This window comes from Pantherophis guttatus, chromosome 1 (assembly GCF_059756535.1).
Source record: "Pantherophis guttatus breed Tessera chromosome 1, ASM5975653v1, whole genome shotgun sequence".
Classification (NCBI taxonomy): Eukaryota; Metazoa; Chordata; class Lepidosauria; order Squamata; family Colubridae; genus Pantherophis; species Pantherophis guttatus.
The window spans coordinates 120579198-120591359 of record NC_142063.1 but is presented as its reverse complement, the minus strand read 5'-3'; the positions used below and the strand labels follow the sequence as shown (position 1 = coordinate 120591359).

The 12162-nt window shown below is 39.3% G+C and overlaps 1 protein-coding gene across 25 annotated transcripts in view; it reads right to left on the bottom strand.

Annotated features, from left to right (window-relative positions):
• The window catches only part of TNS1 (tensin 1), a 398798-nt gene that overhangs the window by 89694 nt on the left and 296942 nt on the right, over positions 1–12162 (bottom strand). For all 25 annotated transcript variants that reach the window (XM_087881674.1, XM_034421770.3, XM_087881677.1 and 22 more), the window contains 7 exons: positions 11581–11703; positions 6924–6988; positions 5893–5976; positions 3928–4040; positions 2468–2528; positions 1002–1077; positions 565–694 (listed from right to left, as the gene is read on the bottom strand). In XM_087881674.1, coding sequence (XP_087737800.1) covers positions 565–694; positions 1002–1077; positions 2468–2528; positions 3928–4040; positions 5893–5976; positions 6924–6988; positions 11581–11703 — 652 coding nt within the window. The remainder of the gene's footprint in view (positions 1–564; positions 695–1001; positions 1078–2467; positions 2529–3927; positions 4041–5892; positions 5977–6923; positions 6989–11580; positions 11704–12162) is intronic.

Here is a 12162-nt window from a genome sequence, read left to right as displayed (position 1 = left end):
ACTGATTTTTGTCCACTACTGGCAGAACAATTAGAGTAGGATCTGCTGTCTGATATTTCAGTGCTCCATAAAAACATGAGGAAAAAAAATTTAAAAACCTCCTAGACTGTTTTTGCAGACTTCTAGACAAATACAAATGCATACAATATAAAAAGGACCAACTGAAATCTCATTCAGCAAAAAAAAAAAAAAAGGTAGCGATGGGCCTAAATACCAACTTTGGTACATTTCAGATATGTTCTACTTAAACATAATCAAAAACTACATAGAATATCTGAGGATGATAATATAAAACAATGGAATGCCATGTAATGGTTACAATTACAGTACATATAATTCCTTATCTGAACTTCTCACAAGTGCTTGCTAAATAAAGTGAAATGCCTTCTAAACTGAATATATACTACAAATATTGATTTTTCCTCCCAAGCACACACCCTGGTACCATAGAGTGAACCATTCTAGAAAAGCCACAACTTGATTACAAAGGCCCCCGCAATGTCATGCATTTTATTACTATGAATAACCCATTCACTCTCTCTTCTTGAACAACACTGTCTTTACCTTTAAAGGCATCATCCAGGTCCTCTTTATTGAAGACAATAGCCAAATCATGAATGGCACAGGTATGGAACTGCACCCGAAAGATTACATCCCGCGTCGGGCTACGGAATTCCTTGTGATAGCATTTCAGCTGCCAGTGAAAGAGGGCATAAAGGAAACAAAATGAAACATGCCATCACCTGGGAACCTACCTGAGAATAGGAATGATTCTAGCCACTTGCAGGAATTCTATACTTGAGTCCTTTGCTGCTGTAAAGATATCGTTTCTCTGCATTTCCCCACAAAGACAATGAACTCTCCTTAAGTACATGGAATATGGACTACAGGTTGCAACGCTCTTAAGCCTCCTATTATGGAGTCTTTAAATGGGGTGCCAACTTTTACGATCTAAAGACCCCCAGTGATAAAAATGAAAATGTACAACTTTTGACTCTTACCAAAATATCTCCCTTTAAGAGGAGTCCCGGTTCTATGGTGATACAGATGCTTGTCTGGCTGTCTCCCTGCACATTGCTATAAAGAAGTAGAAAGAAGCAAAATGTGGAAGACAATCAAAGCAACTCAATAGCTAAGATTCATTTCATCTGCCACGTCCTGGCCACAGTCAAGGTGGTGTCACAAAATGTCAGACCAAGACTAGGAAAATCCAAGTTTCAAGTTACTGGTCCGTCACTCTCCCTCAGCCCAATTTACCTTACAGGGTTGTTTGGAAGAATATATGGGAATATATGAGAGAAACAACTGCTATACTCCTTGAACTTCTTGAGAATTTTTTTTTCATAAAAGAAACCACTCTGCTGTTTTAGCATTTCTATTTTTGCTTTGTACTACACTTGCTAAATCATTTTTACTGATCCTGAAACACTGCTTAGATCTGCTGTGATCAGCATTAGAAACTGATCCAGTAGTTTACCTGTAGCAAAAAGGTAATGATCCACAAAAATGATGACTTTCTGGGAATGACCTTATCAAATTTTGTTGTATCTATTCTTCATGCAATCTGTTCTAAATATACTGTGAGCAGCTGGTATATCTGGACCTGGTCAGCATTTCCACTTCTAAGTTTTCTGTTATGCACATGAATACCACAAAAGCAAGAATTTTCTTATATGTACGTGGATAAAGGTTTGCCATAATCTTCATTTCATCCAGTATCTTGCTGTTCTTTCATTGTCCCAGAGCTTTACTGAACAAATTCATTGAATAAATTCAATTTTAGTTGGTCAATACCAGCCAAGGTAAATTGTGATTGATGGCATTATGATTTAATGGTACCATTTGCTGATTTGAATGGAAAGGAAAGCAATAAAGATGATTCCCTATTTCACATTTTTTCTTCAATAAAGGTTTCATGGAGATTGATTGCATGTATACATCAAACTGATTAATAAATGGCTGGTTTAAATTCAAGTAGATAGAAGAGGAAAATAAACTTTAATCAAGGAAGTTATTTCTCTCTGGATAACTGTGAGCCAATAATGCTTTTCCAACCCAAACTATCTCAGAATTTAAACAATAAAATGAAGGCTAATTTTGTATAACTATCTGTAACTCTTTAGGGGAAAGGCAATATATAAATGTAAAATTGCATAAATAAAATTAAGCTGAATGCTATGAAAGAGAAGAATGGGAAACGCTGATATAGAGCTGATAAGTCTCCTGAGGTCCTTGATACACTTGGTTTTAGTTGTAATAATAATAAATAAATGCAGCCCCAGGAACAGCGGGGAGTCTCTGTGCCAGTCATATACTCTAGAGCAAAACTCAGAATAACACACGGAACTAGGTCTACAAGATACCACCTCTACTGAAAAGCTCATAGAAAGTTCTACTCTGCTTTGCATCAGGACCAAGAAGAAATCTGAGTGATGTAAATCAAAATAATAATGTCAACTCCATTTACTAGATTCCTGATGTGTAGACCGGTTGCATTGCCTGATATATCTTGAGGAAGGGCCGGCAGCCTAGGAAACATAAAATAGACAGAGAAAAAGGTCTTAGTTACAGAGAAGGCAACATGAAGGGGCCAAGGCAAACAGTTTCACTGGCGGAGAATGACAATACCCTCCTTGTAACAAACAACTCTAGGTTTGTGTCAGTGGTACCCTGTTTCCCTGAAAATATGACCCAACCAGAAAGTAACTCCTAGCATGATTTTTCAGGATGGTCATAATATAAGCCCTACCCCCCAAAATAAGCCCCAGTTAAGATTGTCAGCCAGATGGATGCATTTAGTACCGTATTTCCCCAAAAATAAGACCAAACCAGAAAATAAGCCCTAATGAGTCTTTTGGAGCAAAAAGTAATATAAGACCCGGTCTTATTTTTGGGGAGACACAGGTAGAAGTTGTGGGAAGCAGTAAAGCATGGTCAAGCAGCAGGTTTATACATTATTTTGAGGCAAAGTTTAACTACAGTGTTTAGACACATGCTGGCTGGGCAAATCCTGGGAGTTGAAGTCCACACATCTTCAAATTGCTGTGGGTGACTAACATTGGTTTAATGCTTTCTCTGCTCAAGTCTTATATAGGACTCTGTTAAGAGCCAAAGCTCAGGAAACAGAAAATTAAATAAATTAAGATAGCTTTCGTCTTGTGAATTATATGCCCAACATCCAGACCAGCCAAGATCAAGTTACGGAGAGACAGATATTTTGATGAATCTAACCATATGCTTTTTAGACTGCTGAAAGCTTATCCTACTCGTTAGGATACAAATCACTCTATAACTGCATTATGATGATGTTAGGCAGGGTAGCTCTATTCTTTGCTCTCCTCAAACATCCTGATTAGGAATATGAGAGCCTGAATTCAGATTGAATAAATTGTAATCATTGTGTCTTTTAACACCGACAATAAAACACATTTTACATTGATCTGCTCATCCCTTCTTGGATTTATTTACTCATAAAGCTAAGCCGTCTTTATAGCAACTAAGACTGAAGGCAGTCTGTGGAGTAGGAAGGGGAAGCAGAATGCAGAAACAGTAGAAGAGGCTTCACCATTTTTAGCCACAAATGTGGAGTTCTGCTCCCAGGAAAGATGAAATCCCTTTAAACACAACCCTAGAACATCAGTGGGAGCAATCCCATTTCCCATCTGGTTTTCTATTTCTATAGAGAATGTACCATAGGAGATCATTCAAGAACAGCTTTCTCCAACTGACTCTTGGAAATGGTGTAGTCCATTCTGTCACTTCAGCACGCTCACAACCTTGTTCCTTTGGAACTCCTCTGGCCATAAAGGCAGTCATTAAAGAAAAAGAAGTTGTAAGGACCCGTATGGTATCTTTTCACCCAGTGGAGACCTATAATTGAATGCTATCCATCACACATCCATAATGTGTGATGGAAAGGTCAGTTACCTCCTTTAGATTCAAAGTTGGGTATTCCATGCATGATGACATGATGCAAGAAGAGGGGCTTGTTGTTCATTTTGATGGTGCCAGACAGCAGACCACTGAAGTAATGGACATATCTAGAGTATAAACCAAAATAGTAGCAGAGTATTTAGATAGAGTCTCTTGGAATATTTATACTTCAATGAGTCACTAGAGTTGAAGGGGCCATTTATGCCATCACAAGTTCTATGTGGGAATTTTTCAAATATTTGAATAGATAGATAGATGGATGGATGGATGGATGGGTGGGTGGGTGGGTTGAGAGGGGGAGAGAGAGAGAGAGAAAGAGGATAGATAGATAGATAGATAGATAGATAGATAGATAGATAGATAGATAGATAGATAGATAGATAGATAGATAGATAGATAGATAGACAGACAGACAGACAGACAGACAGACAGATTGACTGACTATTTCAAGTTATATCATTTTGTGAAAAAAAAATTAAAATGCATTCTCATACTTTTCTTTCTTTCAGTCTCTCTCGTTGCCTTTAAAGCAAACATGAGAAAGAAAACAATTACACATACATGAGTATAACAAATAATAATGATAATTATTTTCGGCAGTGAAAAGACCGCCATAAGAAAGATTCTTCCTCAAAGTTCAGATACCGATATTGAAGTTTTCATTATGTCCTTCAAAATGAAATGCATGCAAAAAAGCTTTAGCGGCTACAAGTCTGGATATCTTTTTCCCATCAAAAATGCTGCACACAGATTTTTGTTGACTCAGCACCACCAAGTGAAATTGACTGGAAATGCATTAGAAGCTGAAGAAAATTCAGTAGGAATTGCACCATTGTATATGTTCTGAGCAGGGGTGAAATGCTCCCGGTTTGGACCGGATCACCCGATCCGGTAGCGATAGAGGCGGCTAGTTCAGAGAACCGGTAGCAAAAATCCCTGCGCTCCCCCCCATGCCCAGCTGAGCCGCACAATCATCAGAGGCTTTTTTTTTACTTTTAAAAGCATTTTTTCTACAATCTTTTCGGCTGAAAAAATGCTTTTAAAAGTAAAAAAAAAAAGCCTCTGATGATCGCGCGGCTCAGCTGGGATTGTCAGAGCCTTTTAAAGGCATTTTTTTCTGCAACCTCTTTGGCCGAAGAGGTTGTAGAAAAAATGCTTTTAAAAGTAAAAAAAAAAAAGTTGGCCATGCCCACCCAGTCACATTACCCCGCCACCACCAAGCCACACCCACAGAACCGGTAGTAACTAATTTTACATTTCACCACTGGTTCTGAGCATCATTATCTGCATTTGCAACTACAATATCTACAAATATTAAAGTTCTCCAAGCAAAATCAGTTGATTCTACATTAGTTAAATAAATTTATTTTATGAATAGATGGGTCATATCTAACTGCAGAAGAAGCCCAGGACCCAACAGAAACTTGTAGGTCTTGGAAGCTATAGTTCTGAACTGGCTTATGATTGGGGTTGAAGCCTACACTGTGGTGATGCAGTGGTTAGAATGCAGTACTGCAGGCTACTTCTGCTGACTGCTGGCTGCTGGCTGCCTGTAATTTGGCAGATCGAATCTCACGGTTCAAGGTGAGGTTCAAGGTTGATTCAGCCTTCCATCCTTCTGAGGTTGGTAAAATGAGGGCCCAGATTGTTGGGAGCAATATGCTGACTCTGTAAACCGCTTAGAGAGGGCTGTAAAGCACTATGAAGCAGTAAAGAAGTCTAAGTGCTATTGCTAATGCTATTGCTACTTTACCCCTAATTTCAACAACTATGTGATTTGTTAAATTTTGGTTCTGAACAAGCAATGAATAAAAAAATACTGAGGCTTACTCTTTGTACACAAATAGAAAATGTAATATTAATGTGAATGGAGAGATTGGAGTGAGCCTCTGAACATCTCTACATGTATGTGTTGAAAGCACCATAAGGGTTTTTCCCTAGAAGGGGAGGCAGACTAACCTCTTCTGAGATGGCTGCCCAGCTGGGATCACCTTGTCCTCGTAAAACCTCTTCATGGCAAACCGGTCCAGAGCTTGATCTGCACTGTGGAATAAAGAGAAGTGTCAGTATAAATTCTACTTCTGGGATGATAAGAGTTTCCTTGGGAGTTCTTTCTGCAGTACTTTGGCCCATCCATCCACCACTGTTTGTGTTCAATCACAAATACTAAAATTGCATCCGTAAAATAACATTTGCTGATTTAAATTTAAAACTGTATTGGGCCAGTTTAAAAACAGCCATTTAACTTTAATCATCTCCTTCCAGTCTTTCTCCAACTGGTGCCCTCCAGTTGGGTTAACTAATTCCTACCCATCAGGAAGGTACCAGATTTGAGAAAAGTATTATGTTTTACATTTGCATCTAGACCGTGGGATACTGACTCTTTGTCTTTTGTAACAAGTATTTTACCATTTTACCCCCTGTTTGAAGTTCCAACTTCTAATCTGGAGTGGGGATGGGTTACTTAATTGTAGAAATGCAACATGACATCCTTCAATCATTAATGCGGTCCAATATTGAGAATAACATGCTTACACTCCAGCTCAGTAATTTTAGGTGTAAATATGTATTTCATGTTTTCATTTTCCCTCCTTGGTCTCTCTACTTTGTGCTTGTTCACTTGTGGTTAGCAAAACTCATCCTGTCCTTATGAACTAAATAGAGATGCTTTTTCTAGCAGCAAAAAGATCTGTTGGATAAATCTCCATGCAATTTCCTGATCCATGTAATAATTTTAGGCAACATGCTAGAACTATGTAACAATTTCACTATGTTTGATAAATATGTCAGAAGGCTTGGCAAAGATGTGTATTTGTGAGTGTGTATTGGGAGGGAAATCAGGTTTTGTCTAAAGTTTGGGTTGGATTCTATTATCGAAGTGGACTTCATAAGTTTCTAAATAAGCAGATTTCCAACATCACTACCATGTCTGAATTAAAGCCACTGCTTTTCTAGCTCTTTATAGACACCCCAATATGTAGATTTCTTACCTGGCTGAAATATTGCTATAGTGCATGTAAGCAGCAATAACAACCCCTGTTCGACCTCTGTTCCCCTGCAGACATAAAGAAAAGGAGAAAGGAAGTAATAAATCAGCATCCTCAGTAATCATGCCTGGAAGAGGAAAGACTACAGGCCTTGTATCTTTACTAATGCCATTTGGATAGCCCTTTCTGAAGGAAAGAGATTTTAATTACATGGGACAATTAACCTTTTGCAGGGGCTTGGCATTAATCTGATTTTTAAAATGTCACCTAGAAATGTGTACTCAAATTTCTATTTGTAATTATGCTTCCCCGTACAATGTGTCTCTAACCATGTTGGTCATAAAATACATCAAAACTTTTTCAAAAATTGAAAGCAAATCCATAATAAACTCCGTGCACTGGTGCAGGATAATTTTTTTCCCCAATTTGGCATCTTCCAGCTATATTGCGATCCCAGCTCCCAGGTGCCCCGTTAACATCCATCACCTGATTAAGAATTTTGGAAGCTTCAATTCTAACACGTCTGGAGGCCATCAGGTGAGAAAAGTCTGGTATGGGTGGCATTGATTTGTTTTGAAATTTTAAAAGGTTAAATTCCTGGCACGTTTCCAGGAATAAACTCCCCATAACATGGACATATTTGAATGGGAACAGATGCCGCTTGGTCTAGTCAAATAGTAAGACAGATGAACAGAGGCACGGCTCAAGTAAGTCGGCAAAAGTAAGCAACCATGAATGTCTTACAGGAAGGCATAACTGAACGATGGTTTCCAAAGGGAAGGAAAATTTATTAAGAAAGCTATAAGGACCAACACACGTTATTATTCCATAAATGTGGCTGGATCGTAGTCTGATGGAGCAAATTAACCAATAGATGGCGCTGCCCCCTTGAATAATAACTGTGCTGGTTGGATTTTTGGGGTAGGTTTTGCTATTTCAGAGTCTTCTCCTCGGAAAAATTCTGGAGAAAACCTGTGCACCTCTGCTACTCCTCAAACACAGAGAGGAAGGACAAATTAGGGCATCATCTCAGGGCTGTTTTAAAATTAGAAAGCCAGCGCAGGTCGTCTTTGACTTTACAAGAGTTTGTTTAGTGCCCATTCGAAGTTATAACAGTACTGAAAAAAAGTGACTTATGACCGTTTTTCACACTTACAACTGTTGCCGCATCCCCACGGTCACATGATCAAAATTCAAACGCTTGGCATATGTATGATGGTTCAAGTGTCCCAGGGACATGTGATTCCCTTTTGCGACCTTCTGACAAGGCAAGTCAATGGGAGAACCGGATTCACTTAACAACCATGCTACTAACCTAATTGCAGTGATTCGCTTAACAACTGTGGCAAGAAAGGTCATAACATGGGGCAAAATTCACTTAACAAATGCTTAGCAATGGAAAGGTTGGGCTCAGCTGTGGTCGTAAGTCGAGGACTACTTGGAAAACACAATGGACAGTGCAGAATATGGAATGGAGAGTGTGATTGGGCAGTTACATCTATTTTCTTTCCTCCATTCTCATTGGCAGTACAATATCTCCCTTTTTTAACCCTGATGTGAACTGATAGGGATATTTAACTCTCCTTTCCTTCCATGTTCCCTTGTATTGAGAATGTTTAACTCATCTGGCAGAGGTAAAAGGAACACAAGAAGAAAAGTGATGTGTCTGATAAATTGTTAGTACTCTGTTGCAGTTCCCTGTTTTTGAAAGCATGGATCCTATCTGATCCTATTCTTGGGAGCAGAGCAAATATGCGAGCAGCTGCCCCATCATGACAAATTTGGCTCCGAGTCTGTTGTCAGCCTTTACATGTTTCAGGGATATATAACTTGCAGCCTGCAGATTAATTTCATGAGGCCCTCTTGTTTCAAGAGGCTTCTGTAAAAAAATCAATCATATTATAAGGAAGTGTAAAAAAATTTTTTTAAAAAAAATGTGTAGTATTTAAAAGTATCTGCAAGTAGTCCTTTACCACTACTAACCAAAATCCTCCATGGCTAAGCAAGATAAGTGAGTTTTGCCCCATTTTTCAACCTTTTTTGTCACGGTTGCTAAGTGAATCACTGAAGTTGTTAAGTTAGTAATACGGTTGTTAACTGAAACTGACTTCCCCCATTGACTTTCTTGTTAGTAGGTTGAAAAAGCTGATCACGTGATTCCCCCAGGACACTGCAACCATCATGAATACATGACAGTTGCCAAATGTCTGAATTTTTATCACGTGACCATGGGGAGGCTGCAATGGTCATAACTATGAAAAACCAAAAAGTCAGAAATCACTTCTTTGCAGTGCCATTGTATAACTTCAAACAGTCACTAAACGAACGGTCGTAAGTCAACGACGACCTGTATATTCCTTTACTCGTGCACAAATAGACCACAATATCAAAGCATAAAATACATCAGATCACTGAACCACAGAACATGGGGTCGGAATCAGTCTTAATGGTCATCCAGTCCAATCTACAACTCATCAAAACTTAATGTCTTCCGTGCACTCACAATCACATAATCAAAGTGATGTTCAATGCAGTTTCCCTGGAGGGCCAAGTGTGCAGTTTTAGAAATTTTCCCAAGTGCACTACTACCTAGGGAATTTTGGACAGGAAAGCCTATTAACTGGAGTAACTAGTCCTTCCCTATATCCCTTGAGACACATGGAGTGTAATGGCAAACTTCCCCCTTCTGCGACCCCCATGACATTCCCTGATTTAATGTTACTCTCCTAGGAGGACAACATTCCTACTTTTTCCCCTTTCTGCAATTCAGCCCAGGGGCTAATGTGTTTAACAAAGAAGTAAGAACACACATATGTATTTATTTCATGAGAAACTTGAACTGTGCTTGAGAATGCGAATGGAAAAAACAAAAAGTTCAAATTACAGCAATAATGCTGCTTCACTGGAGTAATACAAATCACACAGTAATAGCAAGAGAATGGAAGCTATGGCCTCAATATCTAGCAGCTCCAAAAGAATAAGAACAAATTAGTTAAAAGTAGCAATAGCACTTAGATTTATATACCGCTTCATAGTGCTTTACAATTCTCTCTAAGCTGTTTACAGAGTTAGCATATTGCCCCCAACAATCTGGGTCCTCATTTTACCGACCTCGGAAGGATGGAAGGCTGAGTCAACCTTGAGCCTGGTAAGAATCAAACTGCTGGCAGTCGGCAGAATTAGCCTGCAATACTGCATTCTAACCACTGCACCCCACTGTAAAGATTGTAAAAACTCACAGTTACAGTAAAAACTCATTTTCAAGTTCTGGTAATGAAGGATAAGTTTCACACAACCTTGGTTGGTGAATTCATCTATTTCCTAGACCTGCATAAGATACTCAACCATAAGCTAAATAAATAGGCTGAGTTTGCAAGCAGGCTAAATCAACCAACAGACAAACAGACCAAGGTTAAAGCAAGCAAAGTGTGGCCCACTGGACAAGTGAGCTGACAGCTCTTCAACCGACTGCTTACACATGTTACGTTAACACAACCAAAGAGTATCAAGAGCAACAAGCATGGGAAGAAAGTTTCTATTGATGTATTAGGCATGTAGATGTAACTGAATTTTGTCCCAGTTTCACTACTCAATGTTTTCTTCAAAAATTATTGGGAAGTCTTATCTGATGCAGCTGCTAAAACTCATGTTTTATGTCTTTCAAGACTATAGTATCCAGAATGTCCAGGGAAGAGGGATCAACTTTTAAACTACATCAAATCCGATATAGTTTAGGGACATCCAATATAGTATAGGAACATCTTTAAGCATAACAGTATCAAATAATGGAAGCACCAGCAACGCAGAAGCACGCATAGACCAATCACAAATGCACAGCAACAAACAATTATATAAGAGTGCTGAATAATACCCATAAAACTGAAAACTAAACAGTGAGAACAGGAAGTTTGGTGGAAAAAGCTGAAAATATTCCCATCGCAAGAAAGCAGTGCTGAGATTACACATCCTGTTTTCATCACTATCTGAGGCACAGGCTGAACATCCAGCTGAGGCCAAATCTAGCACAAAGTTTGCAAAAAACTGCTTTACAGTAATCAGGGATAGGGAGGAATAGACAATTGTGCATAGCAAATTGCTACAAGCATGGCAATAGCAGATAGAACGTTGCCAAAAATAAGAATACACTGTCTGTTCGTGGATAACAATTCAGAAGATGATTCTTTAGCCATAAGCAAGAAAGTTGTAGTCAGGAGAATGAGGGGGTCCTTCTAGCCATAAACAAAGCTGGCCTTAAGATCACATGCACTGGTCATGTATTTGCTTTACAAAATCAGAATAAAAACTATCCAGAAACTCCCTTTGCCACATTCAATCTGTTTGCTAAATCAGGGGTCAACAATCCCCGATCCATAGCCCGGTACCGGTCTTCAGCCCATTGGGAACTGGGCCACACAAGCGACGGGCAAGTGTGTGAGTATGCAAAGCTCCACTTGCACAAGTGGCAGGTGCATGCGCGAAACCATCCCCTCTCCCCACCATCACACCACTGGTTCCGCCACTGCTGGTCCATGGAATCGGAAAGATTGGTGACTCCTGTGCTAAATGTTAGCTGCCTTAACTGTGGCACGTAAGCAGAGGTAAAAAACCCACAGTTCTCCCTACAACCATCCTCCAGGGATTTCCTTTTCTTTCCTCTCACCTTATTATGCAGCACTACCACATTGTGCGGGTCAGCATTGAGCCATGTGTCCATGGCCTTGCAGATGCTGCATATCTTCTCCAGGGCAGGAGTGTGCAAGTCAGGCCACCCGAAATCCAGGACCTGTGGTACAAGGAGAAAAAGGGGTTCCAAGCGTGGTAAGAAAGACATGAAGCTGTTATAAAAGGATTTCTATATTAAGTTCTTTTGGTTATCAGACAGTTTCACAAGTTGTTCCAGAACACAAAATCTGCAGGATTGGTTCTACCATTTGGCAAATGCACCTACAGTTCTCATTTTAAGAAAGCTATTTTCCAATTCTTTATTATTGTTTATGACTGCTGACAAAGACATCTTTTGGATTTTCTATTTCATTCATTCAAGACACTACTGTGAATCATTTCTTGCCTGTGTTGGCAAAATTGGTCAAGGCAAGTTATGCGGTGACAAACATTAACAACCTGACAACTCTTAGGAATCCTTGCTAGAAATTGGTGGGGCACCTTCTTAACCAGGAATGAAATTAAGATGCAGCACCCTCCCTTGTAAATCAAGCTGGATCAAAACTACATCAACCTTATC